The sequence below is a fragment of the Serinus canaria genome, chromosome 1A (genome assembly GCF_022539315.1).
Source record: "Serinus canaria isolate serCan28SL12 chromosome 1A, serCan2020, whole genome shotgun sequence".
Lineage (NCBI taxonomy): Eukaryota > Metazoa > Chordata > Aves > Passeriformes > Fringillidae > Serinus > Serinus canaria.
In genome coordinates this window covers 60,835,901-60,858,256 of record NC_066314.1, presented here as the reverse complement: position 1 = coordinate 60,858,256, position 22,356 = coordinate 60,835,901, and the positions used below count along the sequence as shown (strand labels likewise).

Here is a 22,356-nt window from a genome sequence, read left to right as displayed (position 1 = left end):
CTTAAAAAAATCTTGGATTCCATATCATAGGAAATCCAAATTGCTTTGAAGGATTTGTAGTGGCATATCTCTATTCCCTTTTCCCAAATTACCATGTTATGGACTGTTTGAGAGCAGTTCTGTTTCATTCCATTTCTGTGTATTCATCCGTGGCAGGTGAACCTTAAAGTTATTAAATTTATTTATTGAAGGACTTCTGTAGAGCTAGTGATGTAAAACATAACAATAAAGAACAGAAAATCCTTAAAGGGTATTATAACATCTTCCTAAAATAATTTTTATTGCACTTACCACTTGCATTTAAAGTGGTACTTTCAGTGTTGCAAGCATTGTAGTCTGCCTGTTGCCTGGGTTTTTTGGATGCCCAATACTTCTTTCTGTACAACATGGACCTTCATAGATACCAGTGACCATGTTAGTCTAAAATAAGTTTAGTCATTAATTGAAACATTTTTATGTGACTTCATAAACTTCAGGATGAAAGTAACTGCTTGTAAGCAAGAACTCCTATGCCTTTTTGTCAGAGCAAAGATTGTGTTAATATTTGGGGTTTCATCTACTTACAATGAATGGTTGAGTTTGGTTTTTTAAATCTGTTCTGCTACTCTGCAAATAAAAAATCTGAGGTAAAATTCAGAGATTTTTCCTGTCAGCTCTCTAACTGCTGGTGACAGAAAATCCAATGTGAAGGGACAAATGAGATATTAAAAAACTAAAACAAATTAAATCAAAGTTGCACCAGTATGCAAGTAAGGAAAAAAAAAAAAAAAGAATGATAGAATGATAGTACCAGAGAGATAAGGAGATAATGCAAAGATGTGGGTTTTTTAAAGCTCCTAATCTTTCCAGGTGTGCTATAACAACAGTTTTGTAAAGTTAGAACAAACAAGTTGTAAAATTTATAACAAACTTATTTTAAAACTCAGTTGTGAAACCAAGGATTTTCAAAATAACCAGTTTGACCTGAACAAAAATTAGCCCTGGTTCTTTACAGAGTTGCCATCAAAATAACTGTATTAAATTCAAGACCTTTGGAGAAACTTGAAAAGCCTTACATCATGCAGGTTACTTGCAGTTAGTCCTTTGACTTTTGGTGGCTTTGAAGTGCACTCTGGTGAGGTGTCAGCTGCACATACTACACCTTCTGTGGCATGGAACATGCCAACATCTCTTTTCATGCCAACCAAGTGCCTTTAGGACAGCACCTGGTTCTAAGTTGTAGTTAATAACAGACACTCCTGAAAAAGCATGAGAAAGAAAACAGCATTCCTCTGTGGGATGTGCTGCAGGCTAAAAGCAAACCGCTGTTCTCAAAGCAGGCTTTATTTAATTGCAGTGAACTAATGACTAAATGATAACTAATGATCACTAAAGTGATTGGATGTGTACTTAGCATAAAGCCTTCATTCCATACCAACCACATCTCAAACCTTACTGTAGGGCCCAAAAGCTGTAGAAAGTGCCAGCTGTGGAAAAGCTGTGAACTAATAGTTTCCAGCCAGATTAGTACTTCACAATATTATTTTTTCAAGTAAAACACTGCCAGGAAACATTCAGTCCACAAATACATGTGCCTAAGGTTTTGTGCATTCTTTATAGAATTGTTTATAGTTGGGTGAAAATTAGGTTGATCAGAGACTTGTGAACAAGTGCGTGAGTAAGGTTAATTCATTTTTACCTGGTTATGGTACTACATCTCTCTAATTATAATACAGAACAGACTTTTCATATCCTTCACAAGATATTTATAGGTTGAATAAAGACCTAGCAGATAAATGTATTCCAATCCTCCAGACACAAGCCCTTGATCAGAGTTAAAATGCCAAAGCATCTCCCTCTCTGACTGGTTTGTTGGAGTAGCTGTAGAGAACAAAGCAGTCAGGGAGGAAGAGGTACCTAAAATTAACCAGCAGGACAGGGCAGTGACACCACCACTGCAGCCTGCAGGATGGAGGTTTCCTTGGCTGCAGGAAGCCAGCCATGGCAGTGGTGGGAGATTATTCATTGTCTCCTCTCACTTCCATGACCTGGGAAAAACCCCACAAAAGTCATAAGCCCGTTAGAATTTTGAAAACTTTAAGAAAGCCTTTGTCACAGTTGAACCCTCCTGAGCTGGCAGCTCAGCCCTACACAGCCATTCCCCTTCACTGGGACAGGGAAAAGAACTGTAAAGGCCAAAGTGTGTAAGCCTGTGGGTTCAGATAAAGGCAGTCTAACAGGTAAAGCAGAAACTCAAGCAAAGCCAAACAAGGAATTAATTCCTCACTTCCTATGGGCAGGCAGGTGTTCAGCCATTTCCAGGAAAGCCAAGCTCCCTCACATGGAAAGGTGACTTTGGGTGTCAGACACCATAACTCAAAAGTCCCACTCTCCTCCTTCTTCCCCCAGCTTGTATTGCTAAGTACATCATCATCATCATCATGTGGGCTGGGGTATCCCTTGGGTCAGTTGGGATCAGCTGTCCTGGCTTTAACCCCTCCCAAATCCTTGTGCTCCCCAGCCCACTCACTGCTGGGGCAGTGTCAGAGGCAGAACAGGCCTTGACTCTGTGCAAGGCCTGCTCTGCAATAACCAAAACATCCCTGACTTATCAACACTGTTTTGGTCACAAATCCAAATACAGCCCCATACCAGTTACTTTGATTAAAATTAACTCTCCCCCAGCCAAACCATTACACTCTTCCATTTCAGGGTAGTCCTAATATTCCACTGATGTCAAGAGAAGGAAACACAGAAATTTACTCACTATGAAAACAGTGTTTCTTACCTTTGAAGTTTATCTTTAGCAGGCTGTGTGAGAGAAGTAAATCAGAGAGAATTTAGGTGGTATCCAATTTGGACAGCAAACAGCAGTAGGAAATTTAGCAGAATGATGATGCCCTTTTGTAAGTTTTAATTAGACCCAATTATAATCCTTACATAGTGAAGGCATTTTTCCTAATGCAATGATCCAATCAACTTCATTTAACAACTACTGGGGAAAAAAGTGTAAATACCACTTACACAGTCAGACGGTATTTACATGAAAACTACACAGTAAAGTATTTCCAGCTTGTGAAACTGACCTGTTAAATGCTTTGCCCAGAAGCAGAATAAAGAAATAGGTCATTGGTCTGGACATACTAACTAGACTAAAACTGTGTCAGTTGAAAATGTACTGAAATATTCTGAAGTCCTTTGAGAAGCTTTCAAAAACAATTATTAGTCTAGAAGCATAATGAGCTATCCCTACCCTAGTGTTTATCATAATGGAAAAATTATATAACAGTTTTAGGTATTTTGGAGATCAGAATACCAATTTTCTACCAGTGATTTTGGCCAGCTATGTGTATGGAAAAAAAGGTGCTTGGCTTAGTCTTCTGTAGTGTTTTTTTAAACAGTCTTAGTGTTTAAGTTTGTTACAGCTGCTTGAGTTGCTTCTAGTCTGAAGCCTTCCTTAGGACAGTACCTTTTCAGTTGTACTTACCCTCCTTTTGGTAACAGAAGCCAGCAAAACCTGCATCCACAGCTGGCTAAAAACACAGTGAAAACCTACAGTACTAGCTTAGAAAGTTGTATGTGTGAAATCTACAAGTCAATAATATTTTTTAGTTATTCTAAGGGATGAGACTTCTCCAAGTTGTGTATTCTTCTCAAATAAAAATAGCAGGACAAAGCCAGACATTTTATTTTAAAGTAGCTACAACTGTAAAGATTATTGTGATTCAGGCTAAAGCCTGAAAATGCTCGCTTTTTTAAAAAAACATCCATTACATAACCTATGGTCAAGGAATTGTATAATGAAATTTTCTATTTCATCTTACCTGCACAATTCTGGCTGTAACTGTGTACTCTTTTTAGCTAGGAATGTAAAAATGCATTTCAAACAAGATACAGCTCTGAAACTGGAATATTTACCTCTTATCAAGTTAAACTGCCACTTATTCTGTAGTGGGTGTTCTAGAAATAAGCATCTTTGTTGCCTAAAGTCAGAACTATCATGTTTTAAATACAAAATACAGGCTTAATACACAATAGTTAAGGCTTGACTTTTTTGTAGTGGTAAAAACTACATTTCCCAAAGCTTGTCCTACCTCAACTTCTCTCAAAAATTGCTAAACCCATACATGAAATATGAGCACCTTCAAAATCCATATGAAAAAAAAGCTGAGCTGGGAACAAGATCAAGATCTTTATGCCAGTAACTTTATGAAGACATGCCAGACTTGTTTTGGCATCTACATGATAGCAAGGGCAAACTGAAGTTGGAAGCTGTGAAACCACTTAGCTAGAAACAGCAGCTTTATACCAGGTCTGAAGTTTATTCAGTTTAGGCTCTTACTTTCATTTAAATAAGTAGATAGCTGCTTTCACTCTGCATAGTTCTGCTTCAGCCTTAGATATACCAGTCAGGCTTGTGCTCTGGCTAATTTAGTACACTCAGATCAAGTGCTTTCTACTGTTAAAACAATTTACTGAAGCTTTTGAAAGGAGAGAGAGCCACTGACCTACCTTCTTACTAGTTCACATTACCATTTTAAACACTGAAACTATTTATAGTATTTGACACAGCAGCTTAGACAAGGACATACATCATGGCTGTTCAGTTCTCAGGCCACAGGAGTGGACAGTCATTTAAGAAAGGGATTTCAGAAACACTTCCTAGCATTTGTATTCAGGTTTGATGTAAAATGCAAGCACCAGGCTTCAACTACAAATACCAAGCTCCTCAGCAGTCCTCTGAATTGAGGATATAACCTGTATTAAAATCTGATGCAAGTCTTATGCAGGGGGGAAGCCATACACATTTATGCTTCATAAAGTTGAATTTAACTTTTAAATATATTGCAGCTGAGTAGCAGTGTAAGCCAATCCTTTGAGTGACTGTCTGCAGGTTTAAGAATTTCAACTACTTCACTTCTGAAGGACTGATGCTATGATGACCATGATAGGTTTTGATAGGATATGTATTTCAAAGCAGTATTTCTAATGAATTATGTAGCATTGCACCTGTAATTTCTTGACCTTTCAGGTAATTTCTTGACCTTTAGAAAGAAAAAAGGTAGCTAAATCTTGAATTCATTTTGATCAAGGTAACACTCTTGAGAATGGCATTAAGCAGGAACTAAACAAACAATCCCAGTTAAATACAAATTACCCTAAATTATTGAAACTTGGAGACCAGTTCTATGTAATATTCATGTACACCCAACATCAGGAAAAAGGTCAGTGATGCATCTTAAAATTAAAACCACGGGCAAGATTAATACTAAAATGCATATTAACTTGTTTTATTGAGGCACAACAAGGCATTGTGAATAGCCCATACTTGAGGCAATCAATAGTGTAGTAAGCTGGACATTAATACAGTTTAGGGTAAGTGCAAACAATATACATTCACAGCTTTATTAGCAAGGCTACATCACAACTGATAAAGTGCCAAATTAGTGCTGATTCAGTACCCCAACTCCATGATTTCACCTTGCAAAACAGGACCACCATTTCCCACCAATAATGGAACCACATATCCTCTATGAAGTCAGTAATAAGTGCAAAGCTAGTCCCACCCCCCTCACCAAGGTGTTCGGAGCAGCTCTTTTGTAAACATTGCACTGGATTTTAGTCCTGATAAAGGAGGTATCCCGAAAAGGTGGAGTATTTCCAGCTACTTCCATAGATGGCTCCCCGATGCAGCCGTAGCCAGATCTGATCTCCCTGGAAGAGCTGCAGGACCGCATGGTTACTGGCTGTCTCATGGTCAGGAGCCCCATCATTCGCATATGCTGACACAAGGACCTCTTCGTTCTTCATGAGATTCACATACAGAGGGACATTGACAGCCAGTTTCAGCATGTGGAAGATGAAGACGTAGGTACCATTCACTGGACAGTTGAACCTACCAAGCTGGATATCAAAAGTTTCTCCAAGGTTATTCAGCAGCAGGTCAAACACAATGGGCTGGTCCAGAGTTCCAGGGGCCAGGTTGGATGTTCGAGCAGCGGAGAAGGCAACCCTCATCTGCTGTGGCAATGGGTAGACGTGCACTGGCAGGATGGTGGCGGCCTGGCTGGTCACTGGCATGTCCACAGGGGTGATGCTGCGTGAGTCTCCCTGCCCAGAGTCCCCACTGTTAAAGGTCTCATTGTCTCGTTCTGGGCTGCTCACCTGAGAGGAGTCACTCCACCCTGCTGTTAAAAACCATTAGCAGCGGTAAGTATTGAACAGACCCTTAAGCCTGTGGGCATAATCTTAAGCAGCAAGTGTACAGGCTTTGCAGCAGGTTGATCTTTGAGCCACAGCAAATTGTCAAAGGACCCCAGTGAAAACAGAACTTTGAAGCTGGCTTACATTCATCACACTTGCATAGAGCAGGACGAGACATAGCTCAACTATGAGCAATTACTTCTTATACTTCCAAGTAGGAGAGGGTAGCAGGTTGTAATTGTTTTTGCTTTAGTATTTCATATGTCAACTTAAAAAGCAGATGCTAACTTCTGAGAAGAAATAAAATGTAATTGCTGAAAACACTGACAAAGTTAGAGGCAAGTTATCTTCTTTTCACTTCATTTTACACAACACTGTTCTTCTGCAGTTGCATTTCTCGTAGACCTTGTCAACTTACGATGTTAGAATATTTTAAGTCTGACAAACTAATGTTGCTTTTAAGTCTTCTGCACCTTACTCCCCAAAATAAACCTGTTAATCTTTCCAAATATCCAAGTTAAAAGGGTCTAGAGGGTCTAGAATGAAAACCTTATTAGACCTGAGAAATTTAGAACAGTCACAGTCAAGCTGCAAACCATTATTTCCACTGGAAAACAACACCTAAAGACAGACATTAAAATAAGTGAAGTTGCTGTGACATCCTAATGCTAATGAGTACTTTCATCAGCTGTTAATTCACCATCATCTCCTATTTAGTTCTCCTCTGAAATATATTCTAACCCTCAAGCTAGGATATGACCTGCACTAGCCTTAAACTGCTTCTACAATACACTATAATTTCTCTTTAGTCTCTAAAATAATGATCTACAGCTACTCTTCATCTCACTTCTTACCTGTAGCACTGGAAGTCCATATTTTTCCAGCACATACAGTAGAAACAATTAATCTTGTTTCAATTAGTCTTGTTTCCAACTCATCAAAACACATGCTATTCATGCTTGGATACAACTAGCCTTATTTATTTATTTAGGTTTTATACTATGGAAATAGAACATACACCTGTATTACCAAATACATTTTCATAGAAAAAATTATTTTACGAAGTCTGTGATCTGATAGCCTACCCAGAATAAGGGAGGGCTACACACTTAAGGGGAGAAAGGGAGAAACCCAGTGCTTCTTCCCTGAACACAGGGAACTGCTGTTTTTTCCTAGTCAGGTTATTTGTGAAGTTGAATAAGGTACCATTGTGTGACAATTTTGACATGAAGACTCCAGACTAAAAATAGTGAAATGAAATCCTCTGCTGTGCAATGCTGTGGAAGAACAGCACTCAAGCCTTCAGCTAAGCTTGGTTAAATTACACCCAAGCTCAATTTGTTAGGTGAGGGATCCTATTCTGCTTTTCACACTGCTCACAGTGACAGCCCAGCTGCAATGCCTAAGCACACACTGGACCACTGGGGGCCTGGTGTTGGCCTTACCTCTTGAGTTTGCTCGAGGACCACTACTTATCCCACCTCGCTTATAGCATTGCTGGTAATTAACATCCTGAAAGAGAAGTATTAGGAAGATGGCTATAAGCAAATCTGAACTCAATTGAGGCAATACACTTTTTTCATAATGAATTCCATCTCTAAAATACAATGACAGGTCAGAAACAAGATGCAGATAAAGAGCTTTACTCACAGAAAATTTACTTATTATAATAGCTTGTATGAAATTAAAAATCTATTTTGATGCCAGTTGTAGCAAGTTAGCTTCTGAACAGCTGAGGTTACTGAGCAATACTCTTAAATCTCAAGTCTAAATCCATGAGCCTGCACAGAAGACATTGACAGACCTCACACCAGGAACCTATGCCTCCTTAAGTTTTTTTTTAATTATTTTTGGGGTTTTGGCCTAGCCACATTCTCAGCCAGTCCATTTAGTTCATTATTTTACCTTACAGAGGCATTTTAGTGAACCAACTCTTTTAAAATAATAGACTGAACCCATACAATATGTTATTTACCATCTGTTTGCATTTCAAAGATTGATTTCAGGCTAAAATCAACCTGCCATACAGAGATGTTACCAGTCTGAACTGACTTACTTCAGTTGCTGTCTACCACTCCACAAAAGGGTTTGTCTATGAAACAAAACTAACCTCTAGGTTGTAATTAATAGTTCACCTGTTGAGGCAATGAAAAACTACCATGTTACAAGATTTGGCTCCTATACAGTGGAAGGCTACTGGAAATAAGGCAATACCTACCCTCTGAGAATATGGCATTCCAGCATAGTCTCTACCAGGAAACTGTAGCTGGCCATAGTTGCCATTGGTTAATGAAGGTGAACCTCTGTAAGCATCAAAACCTGTTCAAACAAAGTTGATTATTCAGTATCATTTACTGTTTGATTTACAGCACAAGTCCAGAATTTAACTACAGATCTTTTTTTGGCAATTATGTACATTAAGTTATACAGTAACAGAACTATTCTGAAATTTGGAATTGAATAGGAACCTTGCTACTCCTATAACAAACACATTTCATCAGCTACTCATAACTTACACACTATGGCTATATCAAAATTGTGTATTAAAAAATATTGACATCAGGCCCTATCCATTGCCTGTGATACTAATGGGATGTCACAGAACAGCTGAAAAGCTTGCTAAATCCAGTGATGGGATTAAGAAACACTTTCTTTTCTGTTACATACACTGAGCTATTACTGGTATACATTTAGGGGCTACTATAATATATTGCCTCTTCAGCTATTAAGTTAAGCTATTATTTAACTACCAAAGCAGAGCTGCAAGTAATTTCATACCAGACACTACCAAACCCAGGACTGCTGTTAAGTCAGAACTATAAAACTCATCATCTGGTACATGTTCCTACAAGGTACTGAGCAGACTCAGCAACTGAAGCACCTATCTCAGACTAAGCGCCCTTCACTTCAAAGGGGAATAGGCCACAGCCTGCATCTGGTAGCTACCAACAACCTTAATTTAGTAACTGCCTAACATCTGCTGAAAGTTTCTATAGTACTTCAGGTAGCAGCCAAAGAATAACTGCTGTGCAGAGACCAAATAAGTTTCCTCATAAAACTCTTCAGTTTGTTATTTGTCTAGAAGGGCTCTTCACTACTGGGAGCCTCTCCCCCATCCTGGTTTCTGCTGGTAATATTAAAGTGAGCAGTGCTAAGCAAAAAATACCTTATTTTGCACACACACATTAAGTGGTATGTGAAGAGGAAACTGGCCAATCTTGCAGTTTGTCAGCAAGATGCCAAGAGAAAGAATTAAGTTGGTATAAAGTGCAGAACAGCAAATGAAATTGCCAACAGAAGAGTCCACATGAGTAATCTAATAAACTATTAGTGAAAGCTTCTATCTTCATATCTAGGCAAGCTGTGAAATTGCTCTGCCATTTGGCCTGACATCTCAAATACAGGAACCACAAATGAAAGTTAGAATGAACTTCCTTAAATTCTACAACAGAGGGCCCCATTCTCTGCACAATGCCCTTAAAGTCTTGTTTTGAGACATTTCACGTACAGAACATGATTAATACAGTGTTGTGTTAAATCACATTCTACTGGCAGGACATCAGATCTTTAGGATGATAGTAAATACAGACATACCTTTGTACCCACCAGGGGGGCGATAGGAATTAACCAGCGACCTTCCACCTCTAGCAGAGCCTCTGACAGACCCACGACTGTTGAGGTAAGGCTGAGGGGGTCTGGGAATAACATTAGCCTGTGCTGGATAAAAGGCAAGGCTACCATTGCTAACAGGAACAGCTCCATCAGGTTGATAGTTCACTGCTTAAAACAGAAGGCACAGATAAGTCAAAGCTTTTTATAACTGCAGTAAGTTACCACACACAGAAGCAAGGGCAGTATTAGGACATTCAGAGACCAATTAAGCTGCTCTTAGTCTGTTCTTAGTCTGTTCTTCTGTCCCTTCATTACTTCATGTAAGTGATTGGATCCTTCCCTTTGTTTTGTAAAGTGTAGTGCTTGTTAAAATCTACTATAGACAGCACAGGCTCTGACTGCAAGCCCCTAATGCATTCAACAGGAGTCAGTTGCATGGGTGAGAACAAGCTTGCCAGCAGCATGAAAATACCCAGTCTAGGTTAAAATCAAATAACATTTGACTAAGAATTTTCACTGATAAACTAGGTCACCTCAGTATTGACATCCCTTGAAACAGCAAGACAAACTCCATTACACCTAGATAGTAATAAGAGAACTATGGAAAGCAGATATTTGGGTTCAGTCTCTTCAATAGACATTCCTACCATATACTAGGCCCTTCAACTCCAAGCAAAAAGTATTCAAGAATGCTTTTCACTCACAAGGGTGAGTGAGTGGTTAGCTTTAAACACAAACCTTGCAACCATGAATGTATTTCCACAAGATCATGCTTTATTTCAATCTAAAATTAAAATTGATCCAGAACAACAGTATAAACCCCTGTGTGAAGTGTGTGCAGAGCCATTGCACAAGGCTATTAAAAAATTATGATTTTCCACCAAAAAAAAAATCCAGAAGGCTTATCACCCATCGTCTCAGTGATAAGGAACATTGAAGCTAAACATGCTTTCCTGACTGCTACACTTGCACTGTTCTTTAGGTCTTATTGACTTCACATACTATCAGTCTGTTTCTAGTCTAAGACCTGCAAAAATCACTCTGGCAGAACAACACCAGTTGTAAATGACCTTGAGCCATTTCATTAGATGGCCTTATAAATACAGATCCCTAGTTGCCATTTTCTTTCATCCTAAAACCTTAAGACATTTAGGGGCCAGTTTCATGTCAAATTTAGTGTAAGCTATACAAACCCACCTCTTGCACTACCTCAAGTAAGTCAGGTTTGTGAAGACCACTTACTAGCTCAGTATTTCTCAGGTCAGTCTGAAAACTTATCCCAGCTTTCCTACTTAGCATTCAGCAGCTCCCAGCACTGACAGCACTATTACCAGAGACCAAATTAATCGTTCCAATTAAGAGTATTTAATCACTGCTACTATTCCAAGCAAATCATTGTTTGACTGGCAAGTATCACCACATATTTGAATTTCTCACCTCTGCTGAGAAATTCAGGTATGTAAGTGACAACAGTCTGTTCATCTCATATAGAAACAAGTTTGAACCAGTCTTTCATCCTGCTAGCAGTTTTGGAATTAAGTTTACATACCATCAACTACATTAGAGTTGATGTATGCCTAATATTAGATATTTATGTAGCACCTGTTAAGAATTTCACTGGGTTAGAAGTATTCACAGCACATGATAGTGAATTTAAATACTACTATAAACTGAACATATTGAAAGACTACTTGAGATACAGATGCAAGTGCAGTTCTTACCTGAAGACAGAGATTCTTGTGAAAGAGAGGTTTGTTCTGCAACATGAGAAGACTGCAACTGGCATTGAGGAGGAGTCTGTGTACTTGCTGTGGAGAAACTCTGGTTATATCCTGCTGAATATGAAGAATCCTCTTTTATTTCCTGGTCTTTACGTGGAGGCAGTGGTGCATTCACTTTAAACACCTACAACATATTTGAAAACAAGTGCTTAACACTACCAGCTAACATCTCTGCCTAATGTCACCACCCTACCAAGCTGTGGTTTGCATCCATATGCTTTTTTAGCGTATTTCTAGAACACCAGCTGTTTCTTAGAAATAACCAAAAACATCATACATCAACCCATCCTTTTCCCTCCCTGTAAACTTACAGAACACACTCCTGCATATGGAGCTACTACCCAAGGAACAGCTTAATTGACCGTAGCTTCTGTACTCTGTCAGCAGAACAATTACCATACAACAAGCTATTGTCCTTCTATGGGAAATTCTCTGTGAAATCCACTGACTACCTGTCCTACAGCTCAAGCTGAAGCTGGGACAGCCTATTCTGAGATTAGACATTCACATTTGGCAAAAATCTGGGTCTTTCTACATGTCTTGGAAGCTGATGTAACACTGCTATCCACTCAAACACCGTACCAGACATTTGCCCCTTCAGGAAATAGAGCTTCATCTTTCCTACTCATTTAACATTATCCAAGAGCAAACACTTAACCTAAGTAAGTCTTGTCATTCAAATGTTATAGTCTGGGCAGTACAATGATGAACAGATACTACTGCTAGTTAAATCTAATACCCAGACTTCAGTCACTCTAGTGACTGTATTTATAGCCAATAACACAATTACCAGCAATAATGCTGTCAAAAGTGACAGCTAGTATCAACATCAAATAGGCAACATCTGTTTTGATTTAAAGGATCTAAATTTCACATAAAGAGCTGTCAGCAGTACTGGCACTGAGTCTACAGGTGTATCTAACAGGACTATAAACTCTCTGAAGACAGACTTGGGCAAAAGACACAGCTACATGATGCAAGAAACAGCTTCACAGCTTGACAGTTCTTGCCATTTGTAGATGCCCTTATAATTAAAAAAAAAAAAGAAAAATACTTTTTCCAGGGTCAAGAAACCTAGCACTGCCTCTAAGAGACAGTAGAAATGCCTCATGATACTGAAGTGTCAAGCATAATTTTGAACCATTGTAAAGTAAAACTAACTCAAACTCATTTATTGTTAATTTTTGACCACTTCATCTGGTAAAAAAAGCGATCCAAACCTATCCTTTTCCTAAAAGGATTTTGAGAAGGCAGGGCAGTGAGGCTGTCAACACTCACACCCTGAAGAATTTGTAGCAAGTGGTCAGCTTTTTCCTACAGTGAGGATTACAGGTGGAATTCAAATCAAGGACTAGGGCTACAGGTCAAGCCTGCCTTTAAGCTTCCATAAGCACAATAGCAGCAATGGGATGTTTGAGGATCTGTAATCAGACACTTCCATTACTGTCACTGTGATACTACTATTTGGCAGGGAATCATCCTAGCTTATCTACTCAAGTCCAATGGCTGTGCTTTCGTGGCAGTAATGAGAATCTAAGCAATGTAGGGAAGAAGAAAACCCTGCACTGCAAAGTTCAGGATTTCTATCACTGCAAGAGGAATGAACATCCTTGTGACTTCACAACAGATGTCTGCCAGGTTTACCCAAAAATCCCAAGAGCAATCTCAGACATTTAACATCTCTGAAAACAAGGTAATAGCTCAAGTGAACTTTCAGTGGTATTGTTATGATTAAGCAAATTCAGACATAACCAGAATGACTGAGACCAGGACTCCATATTTATACCATGACAGATGCTTATCTTATAGACTGGGTCCCTAAAAGACTCTGGATTCCCTAATCATAGCATACTGCCACTTCTCCACTTTCAGAAAAATCACCACCCAACTACTTAGCATATTCTAAACACATCCAGCTTAGGAAAAAAAAACACCTCCCCTACCACAAGTTGCTTCATTTGTAATGTGTATCACAATTCTGTGCCTCTGAGGTAGGTTTGACTTGAGCCTCTTCTACAAATCCAGAAAACCAAGCAGAAAAAGTCAACACAGTGATTTTACTACAGACCACACCATGATATCACAGAAGTTTTACTTGTTAACTCCTGTGATTTGAAAGGCTATTAGACACCTTCCTCCACCAGTTCCTACCACAAATGTCTCAGTACTGCAAGACAGAGTCCAGCAAGTTGGGAACTACACTGCTACTTCTGTTAAAATGGAGAATGCCTTTGGAGAATCTAAAGCTTGCTTTTGAGAAAAACATTAAATCAATGTTTCCATCATCTTCTGAAGAATGTACCAGAGGAGTAAATAATGTTGCCTTCCCTGTACTTAAAGAAGATCCTTCCTCTGAACCGCTCTAAACCTGCACTGCAGATTACCAGGAAGTAGCAATTTTAATACTATTTTTTCAGGCCATATACCATTACTGATAGTTTATATTTGCAGTGAACATCTCAGACTGTCTGGTATATTTCCTAGATATGTACACCGACTACTTGTTAACAACAGGATAACAAGCAACACCAGTTTTCCAAAACCACATTTTCCAGGATTCCAGTGGACTGAATTTTACCCCACTGAAGCAAACAGTATAACAAGACAAACTCAGGCTTCTGAAAGAATTTTGGCCTAATATCTATATTCAGGACTCCCTTTCTCCAACAAAGTCTGTTGTATTTGAAATCTTTTCCCACAAACAGTGTAAGTGCAGTTCACCTTACTCTAGGGCACCACTGTCAATCTGTTATTTCAGGCCTGACTTCTCCCTCTCAGTCCCTTAAGGCTACTAAGGCATCCTAGTATTAGTTTTTTGGCACTACACAGAGCAAAACCAGGATCTTTGTTCTTAGATGATCTGTTTTAAGTTCTGAAGAGAATCAGAGGAATAATCTAGATTTTACTGTGAAAACAAACTGACCTATCAAGTTCTGTATTGTTCCAAGAGGAGCCAGCTCCTCAGTGCTACTCCCAAGTTACTCACATGGTTGTCAGTTCTGTGTGTTGCATACTTACAGTCTGCATAGCCTGAAAGGGAGCTGCTGTTATTGTGACAGAGCTGCTGCTTGCTGGAGGAGACTGAAAGCTTTGTGCTGGGGGCACTGATGGCATGGGGGTGCTTGAAGTAGGCAATGGCGACTGTGGCTCACTTGGGAGGGGAATAGTTGCCTGGGGGAAGAACAAATGTAATGAAAGGTCACTTGATAATTATCAGGCAGTAACAGAAGCAGTTAATTTGTTCTAAAGCCTAGACTGACAGAAGTCAGCAGTTTCTACAGGATGACATTTGGACATAGTAGAGCTACAAAATAGCTTTTGCTTACAATTTCAAATCTTGCTGTGCATCCTCAGCAAACAGTACTTCTATTGCAGTCTCTGCTGATTAAGTGAAATGTGCCTATGAGCTACTATACATACCATTCTTTGGAATAATATCACAATAAAGAGACATTAGGTATTTTTCCCTGCCACTAAGGACACACAGAATGCTTTCTGTTCTATTTAGTAAAAGATTCTTTGGCTGATATTAGAAATTATTTCTCTTTTCTGGAGGAACTTAGGAAATTTAGGGGGTCTGATTTTTTTCCCTTTCCAACTTAATTATGTTTCAGATTAGAAACAATGCTCAGTTGTCCAGACAAAGTATTAACCAGCATTAGGCCTCAGCTGAGCAGATGGCAAAATGAAGTGTTGACTTAGAACACCAATATTTACACAAAACAGGAGTCAAAAGGGACATGTCTAGAGCCTTACTATTTCAACAACAAATATTTACATTACTTGTGATAGCTCACCTGGGCAATTTCAATCTTTTTAGGCATCAGTGGCTCAGACATACGTGAACTTGTCTGATACAGAGGCTGGGAAGTATATTTCTCATTCTCTTGAGAAAGTGATGTTGATGCCTAGAAGAAGCCATAATGCACCTGCTATTATGAGTAGTACTACAGAATTCTGGTAAAGTTATGAAACACCAGTGCTAAAGTTGAAACAAATGGATTTTGAAAGACCAGGACAAACATTAATTCCAAAGCCAAAGTATTAAACAGTCATCTTAACCAAAGCTTCAAGTAATTAGCTTTAGGGATTCAGATTTAGATTACTCCTCTTACACAACTGGTTGCACAACTAGCCCTGCAAAGTCAGATCGTTTTAAGAACAGTAGATTGCTTCAAGCACTTACAGTGAAGTCTGCAACACACACCTGTCTCACTGAATTAAATGGAAAAAAAATTGTAAGCTCTGTTGTACAAGGCTTTGCAAAGCCTGTGTGTCCTAGAGTTAGCTCACACCTGTAATGCTACATATAGGAGTTGCTTAATGCTTAAATACAGAGCCTAGGGTTAAAGACTACAGGTCCTGTGCTCATAATGTACACATCACAGTGCCTCAGACAGCACTGGGGTGTACTTGCACACCAGGAGGAGCACTGCCACCATGGAGAGTATTCCCTGGTTCTGCTGGGACCAAAACTTAATTATTGCTTTTCCTGGAAAAGAAAGACAAACACACTAGACCTCAAGCTGAAGGGACCAGAGATAGGCTGGGCACAAGCAATCCTAATTCCAAACACTAAGTTTGCATTCTACAAAAAAAAAAAAAAAAAAAAAAAAAGATGTTCCACTTTATAGCACAGCACAGGCCTTCTGAAATCAAATTGAACAGCAGAATTATTGAATTCTTGTCAACACAAGGAGTGTCATGGCACTGTAGAAATGATACAAAGTGTCAAGAATTGGGACAAAACTGCTGATTCAAGAGGCTGTAAGACTAATAGCCCTATCAGTATATAGTCTATTAAGAAATAGAGTAAGTGCTACATACACAGTATGCTGATAACACATACATAAGCAAAACAAATGTAAAAAGCAAGAACATTTCCCATTATAACCTATGCACTCTGAATTATAGTCCAACAGGAAAGAGCCAGCTGTGTTCTTGAACACAGCAACACAATTCACAAGAGACCTTTAAGACACTGATCTGCATGAAGTAAAACTTTTCAACTTTAAACAATATCTAAATGTTATTTGAATGTTTATCTGCACATAAAAAGCAAAGTTTTAGGTCTTAGCACATCAGGAAGTGAGATTCCCAGTATTTCTTCAGTTAGTGTTTGAGAGAAAATCTCAGTCTTCAGGTTACACACAGACTCTGCTATTTTCATGACAATACCCATCTCAATTCATGCAACCTCTTTGTCATCATTAGAGGGAATATTCTACACTGTAACCAAAGCAAATACTTATGCTGCTCCCATGTTCCCACAAGAATGTGCATCACACTTCTTAGTGAGCAGTTTTCATCCCACACCCTTCCTGTGTCAAGAAGCAGACTGTTCACTTTGCACTCATGCAGTATTAGCAAGAATTTGCCACCCATCTTTAAGTACTCCAGACAGTAGGCAGGACTACTGCTGTTACTTGTATGTTGTTCCAGTATAGTTATTTCAGGAGGGCCCCAGCTGAGTTTTCTGTTAGGGCTGGCTGTCACACAGATCTGAATGCCAATGAGCCCTGGGGTATGGTACCTGTGTTGTCACCAAGTCTTCAGTTTCAGAGCCAGAAAGAGCATGATCAGCAGATGCTAGGGAAGTGTTTGAACCATGCAGCACCATTGATGAAGCAGCAGCCTTGCAAGGAGAGAAAACAGACATAAGGCTTTGAAAATACCAAAACATAAATGTTTGGTTTCACTAAAACTCACACCCTCAGCATGTCCAAGTAAATCTCAGAATAATTCAGAGACTGAAGTGTCTTGACCAGTCAGTCAGTCTTTTAGGAATTCTTGTTCATGGTAAGGAAACACATTTAAAAGCAAAAGTCACAAGACATGCAAGCACAGTGACTGAATTTAAGGTTCCTTTAACCACAACTACCAAAGCTTGAGATACAGTCTTTGGTGTAAGGATCATGAAGATGAAAACACACTATCTAGGAAAGAAACTAGCTGATCTTCTGCACATGACTACTGGCTATGACCTGAATCTAAAGGGAAAATATGCAAACTATTTCAGTGTGTCTTCAGCATACCTCAGGAAACTTCAAGCATTTATTGCCCCTTTTCAACCAAAAGAGCAGCCAGCTTTGTCAGCATTTGAGTGAGCTTAGACTCACAAGCCACTACCTTGTATGAAACACAGAACTTCTGGCAAGAAAAACAACTCAAATATAAGTCCATGCTGGTAAATAACCTCTACCTGCCCCTACAGGGCAGTCCTAACTTCAACTTACTTGAAGGGGCTGTTGAAGAAAATCACTCTGACTTGGCAGTTTCTGCTCTTTTGAAGCTGTAAAAATAGAATGCATTAAGCAACATTTACTTTTAAATTCAACCACTACATATAGTTTTGGTGTGCAGTTCTTTTTTTTTAAAGCATTTGGAATGTGAAGATGCACATACCAAATCAAATGCTTTAAAAATCTACCATACCATATTTTTAACATGTGGAATTCAAATATTTAAACCTAGCATCAGCAAACTACACCCAATTGAAGACTTCAAGTTTTTGGTAAAAGAGGATGGGTATTCAATGACAAAAATATTTTTACCACAGAAAAGATATCCAGATTAAGAGAGATTTACCAGATTAAGAAAGAAAATTAATAAACTGGGTAATTGAGTTCTACAGCCCAAAATCCAGCCAGTGTTTTAGCATGACCTGCTCTTTATATTTAAATAAGTTATTTTCACCAGGCCTACTCATCTACAGCCCAAGCCAACCCTGTTAGTGCTTGCAAAATTGTACATACTATTTACACTTATAGTATCACCTACCTACGGGACTGGTTGCTGGAGTAACTGAAGGAGGTTGGGATGAACCAATGGCACTTGGTGAAGCTTTATCAAAATCCAGAATGGACTCCTTTCAAAAAAAGATCACCATTGGGAAGAAAAAATTAAACTTTAGATACAAATGAAACATTTTCACCTGACAATATACTTTTAGCTAATTAGGGCTAAAGTCATTAATTCAGTGCCAACACACATTGTCAGCACTGTTTTTCCTAACCCAGTAGGAACAGGAGCTTTGTGCTACAGCAGCAGAGAAAAACATACTTGCATGAAGTTGTAAGTCCCTTGTATCTGAGTCATCAGATCCTGAAGTTTTTCCCTTCTCAATACTGGATCTTTTGGAAGAGTTGAAGTAGAGCAAAATTCTGCAGCTGGCTGATGTACAGGTTTAGGCACCTAATAAGGAGAAGTTAAATTAAATCTAATACTGGAAGCAAGACAAGCTGCCTTATCCAATATACTTCCAGAGTAACCTAGAGGTGTCAGACACTGCGGGCCAAGGAATTCTGTGCTCTTATTGATATTTCCTGAATCACGTTTTCACTTTATTAGAAAAAAAAAAAAATCAGCTTCCTGTTGCTACAACTAGTTAAGCCACAAACTCATAGAATAGTTTGGGCTGGAAGACAGCTTGAAGATTATCTAGTTCAACATCCCCTGCCATGGGCAGAAACACCTTTCACTAGATTAATTCACTTCAGTTTCTTATAGGCAAATGTAAAGAATTAAGTTGCCTGCATCTAGTACAAAATTAGGCACTTCCATCTAAGGAAGCCACATTTCAGTTGAGGATCAGAACAAACTTAAAAATCAAAGCTACATCACTCAAGGTTTACTTCTCCCAATAGAGCCTACACCAATAAGTACAGATCTTTTATTAGGAGGGCATTTCCAGACATTCTGAAGAAATTGCACCTAAGAGATGTATTGCAAGCAAGTAACTCAGGATGAGACCAAAGTGTTTCTACTAAAAAGCCAGATAATCTCAATGCACCACCTCCTGCACAAAGGATTACATCCCAGCCTGGCATAAATACACCCATGCTCCCACACAAGAGGCTAACATGGACTTTTGCAGGGCTTTATTACTCCTTGATTATTTCAGCTGGTTCCTTAAGAGTTCATTCCAACTGATTCTCACTCTACTTTAAGAGAGGGAAATGTTTTGTCAGGGAACAAGTCAGTCTAAGGTAACAGAAAAATCACTATAGTAAGCTCCTTAAGCAGCAGAAGCCCTGTTATTTATAAGGTGACAATAATATTAGACTGTCTAGATGGTCTAACATGTATTTTGAAAGCAGCATGGAGAAGAAGTAGGCTCATTAGAAGTATTTTAAACCAATAACTTTTTGTGGTTCTCCAAAGTTTTACTGTTCTTATGTTGGTCTGTGCAGCTAGAGGGAGGCAAATCTGAAGACATTTAGTTGCATTATTTCAACTGGCCCAAATGTTGAGATATGCAGGAACATGTGAAAGCCTTTTTTCCCTACAAGGCAAACAGCTGTGTTTCTAACAGGAAGTTACAACTTCAATATATTGTACAGCAGTGTTATTATTTGCATAAAGTCATTGAAAAATATATGGCAGAAGGGTATTTGTGCTATGATGACAATTGTCACACTAAATCCACCACAAACTGATGAAGTGCTCTTTGTCCACTTTAGGACAAGCCTAAAAACACTCTTGCATTTCCTTTCAACAGTTTTCTGAAACTAATCTCTGGCCTCTGCAGAAATTCCAATGTCATGCACAGGCAAGAAGCTTATAGCACATTACTAACACTGCAGGACTCAGTTTCTAGTATCTATGTGGCCCACATGATACCTGCTTGATGAGCTGTGAGAAGTCTTTATTCTATAGTTAAAAGAGAGCATCTTTGTACAGCTATCTTAATGAGAAATTCTGCTGCACAAGCACTATCTTTAACTACCAGCTAAATACAAGTTTGTATTGACATAGTTTCCAATAATGAACAGTAACTGCAGCTTTTAAGGATATAAGTGTAAGACAAAAGATAGAGTTGAATTAAATTAATCTCAGTGAGTTACAGACTAGGTTACCGGCAATCTGGATCTTTCTGTCCATCACTTTTAGTCCTCACTTAGAAAAAGTCAATTTTACAACACTCCCTGTCATAGTAAATCCATTCTGGGTTAAACTGATTAATACTTTTGTTACCCTCTTCCTCCTCCACGAGTATTTCAACTAAGATACAGGGACATGATCAAACTGGTTCTGTGATTTTGAAAATGGGTAACAGAAGCTTTTCACCTTTAGGTGACCTAACTAGGTCAAGTCTGGTAGGGTGTAAGGCTCTTAAGATAGTCCACTAGCTATGTGAGTGAGACTTGTACATTAAACACACAAAAAAAAGTTCAAAAAGCCCCAAGGGCATGAAAGCAGAAAAGACTTGTCACTTTTATTTCCAAATATGATAAAATTCCTGTATGCTTGTACAGTTTGTTAGAGCTTCTCCTTCCCCAGCTCATACTCTATGCATTCTGTTGGTAGCATTCTTTACCTCAAGAAGTACAAGAATGCAGGGTTACATATATGATATCAGGGCTTTAGGCTAGGACTGAAACACAGACTTTCCATTCCATGGAAGTTATTTTCTAGTTCATATAGATATTAAAATACACCAGCCAGAAGGAGCTGCAGTGAAGCTACCTCATACTGATCTGCTGGTTTGCTGGTACCTGGGGATTCAAAACTACAATATTTAATTGCAATATAAGATTATATAGAGAAAAGTATCAGGAAATTAAAGTATTTCCATTTTTATGCTTTTTCATAAAAAGATGCTTTAAAGAAGAGCAGGTATTTGACATTCTTAAGATGTTTTCTTTCTAGCCTACAACAGATGCTGTTCCTGGTAGTCATTAAAAGCTAGCAGCAGACTCTGACCTCGATCAAACCTGCACATGCTAAGATCACTTAACATGAATCTGAATGTTGTTTGAACCACTACAGTTGAATAGCACTGGTAAATTCAGAGTTTAATTTGTCATAAGTGCTTCTGAAACCTAACTTCAACACTACTCATACAGTCAGCAAAATGTATCTTGACTTACATCCAGAGAACTGACTGACTAAAAGTAGAGGTGAAACATCTAGAAATTTTTCTAGGACCAGTTAAGCCACTGCAAATAAACTAACAACCACTATGGAATTTGGCTAGTCAGAATGCAAATTTACCAGGGACTCCTGTTAAAGCTGGATTTTTTAGAGACTGAAGGCCTGCTTACATGCAACACTAACACACCACTTCAACCATCTCATTTACTAGTGAAGCTTCATTCTATGAGGCAGGACTTGAATTCCTCTTTAGGTTTGTTAGTTATGAAGTACTAAATGAGGTTGAATGGTGATATCTAAGCTGTAAGTAGTGATTGCTAGGTAGATACACAATTAAAATCAGCTTTCTACTCAGAGCAGCACTCAGAGCGGGCATGAATCAAATGACACACTGGATGACAGCACAAGCCAAACGGTTTTGCTTTCCCATACCAGGCCACAAATTCAGCTCTAACCAAGCTTGCTGGTCCACAGGTTGCACAAACATTTAAACAGAACAACAGTTAAACAGGTTGCACATCAGTTCACCCTGCTGTCTTAGGCTCAGCTTCTTAGGTACTGCACTTCACAGTATATTAAGTTAAACAAGCATAAATGAATATCTCAAGACAGTCTTTTTAAAGACCTCAGAGCTGTAACAGTTAGATTCAGCCCAGAGGGCAGCAGCAGTGGCACAGGTCTTTTATCTGCCATGCCTACATCCCTGCACAAAAGAATTTATAGATTTTCTCAGAGTCAGATCCAGCTACAGCACTGCATTGCCTCTCTTTTACATAAGCAAATGCAAAAGAAATTGATATCTGAAAAGCTTAACATGATTTTAATTGTTCTTTGTATGCACCTCAAGTCAAAGACATCTCCTTTAAAAAAACTCATTATGGGAACTAGTTATGTTGAAAGTACA

The 22,356-nt window shown here is 38.8% G+C and overlaps 1 protein-coding gene across 7 annotated transcripts in view; it reads right to left on the bottom strand.

Moving 5' to 3' along the window:
* Positions 1-5,243: 5,243 nt before the first annotated feature.
* CAPRIN2 (caprin family member 2) overlaps positions 5,244-22,356 on the bottom strand; it is a 33,257-nt gene continuing 16,144 nt past the window's right edge. For 3 of the 7 annotated variants that reach the window (XM_030238481.2, XM_050969773.1, XM_030238477.2), the window contains exons 10-20: positions 18,639-18,770; positions 18,357-18,444; positions 17,813-17,868; positions 17,110-17,211; positions 15,374-15,484; positions 14,595-14,747; positions 11,517-11,700; positions 9,778-9,963; positions 8,402-8,502; positions 7,629-7,695; positions 5,245-6,167 (exon numbers count right to left, since the gene is read on the bottom strand). In XM_030238481.2, coding sequence (XP_030094341.1) covers positions 5,599-6,167; positions 7,629-7,695; positions 8,402-8,502; positions 9,778-9,963; positions 11,517-11,700; positions 14,595-14,747; positions 15,374-15,484; positions 17,110-17,211; positions 17,813-17,868; positions 18,357-18,444; positions 18,639-18,770 — 1,749 coding nt within the window. In that variant the 3' untranslated portion in view covers positions 5,245-5,598. Of the gene's footprint in view, positions 6,168-7,628; positions 7,696-8,401; positions 8,503-9,777; positions 9,964-11,516; positions 11,701-14,594; positions 14,748-15,373; positions 15,485-17,109; positions 17,212-17,812; positions 17,869-18,356; positions 18,445-18,638; positions 18,771-22,356 lie in introns of all 7 variants that reach the window. The other 4 variants (XM_050969771.1, XM_030238479.2, XM_030238483.2 and 1 more) reach the window with 4 other exon arrangements.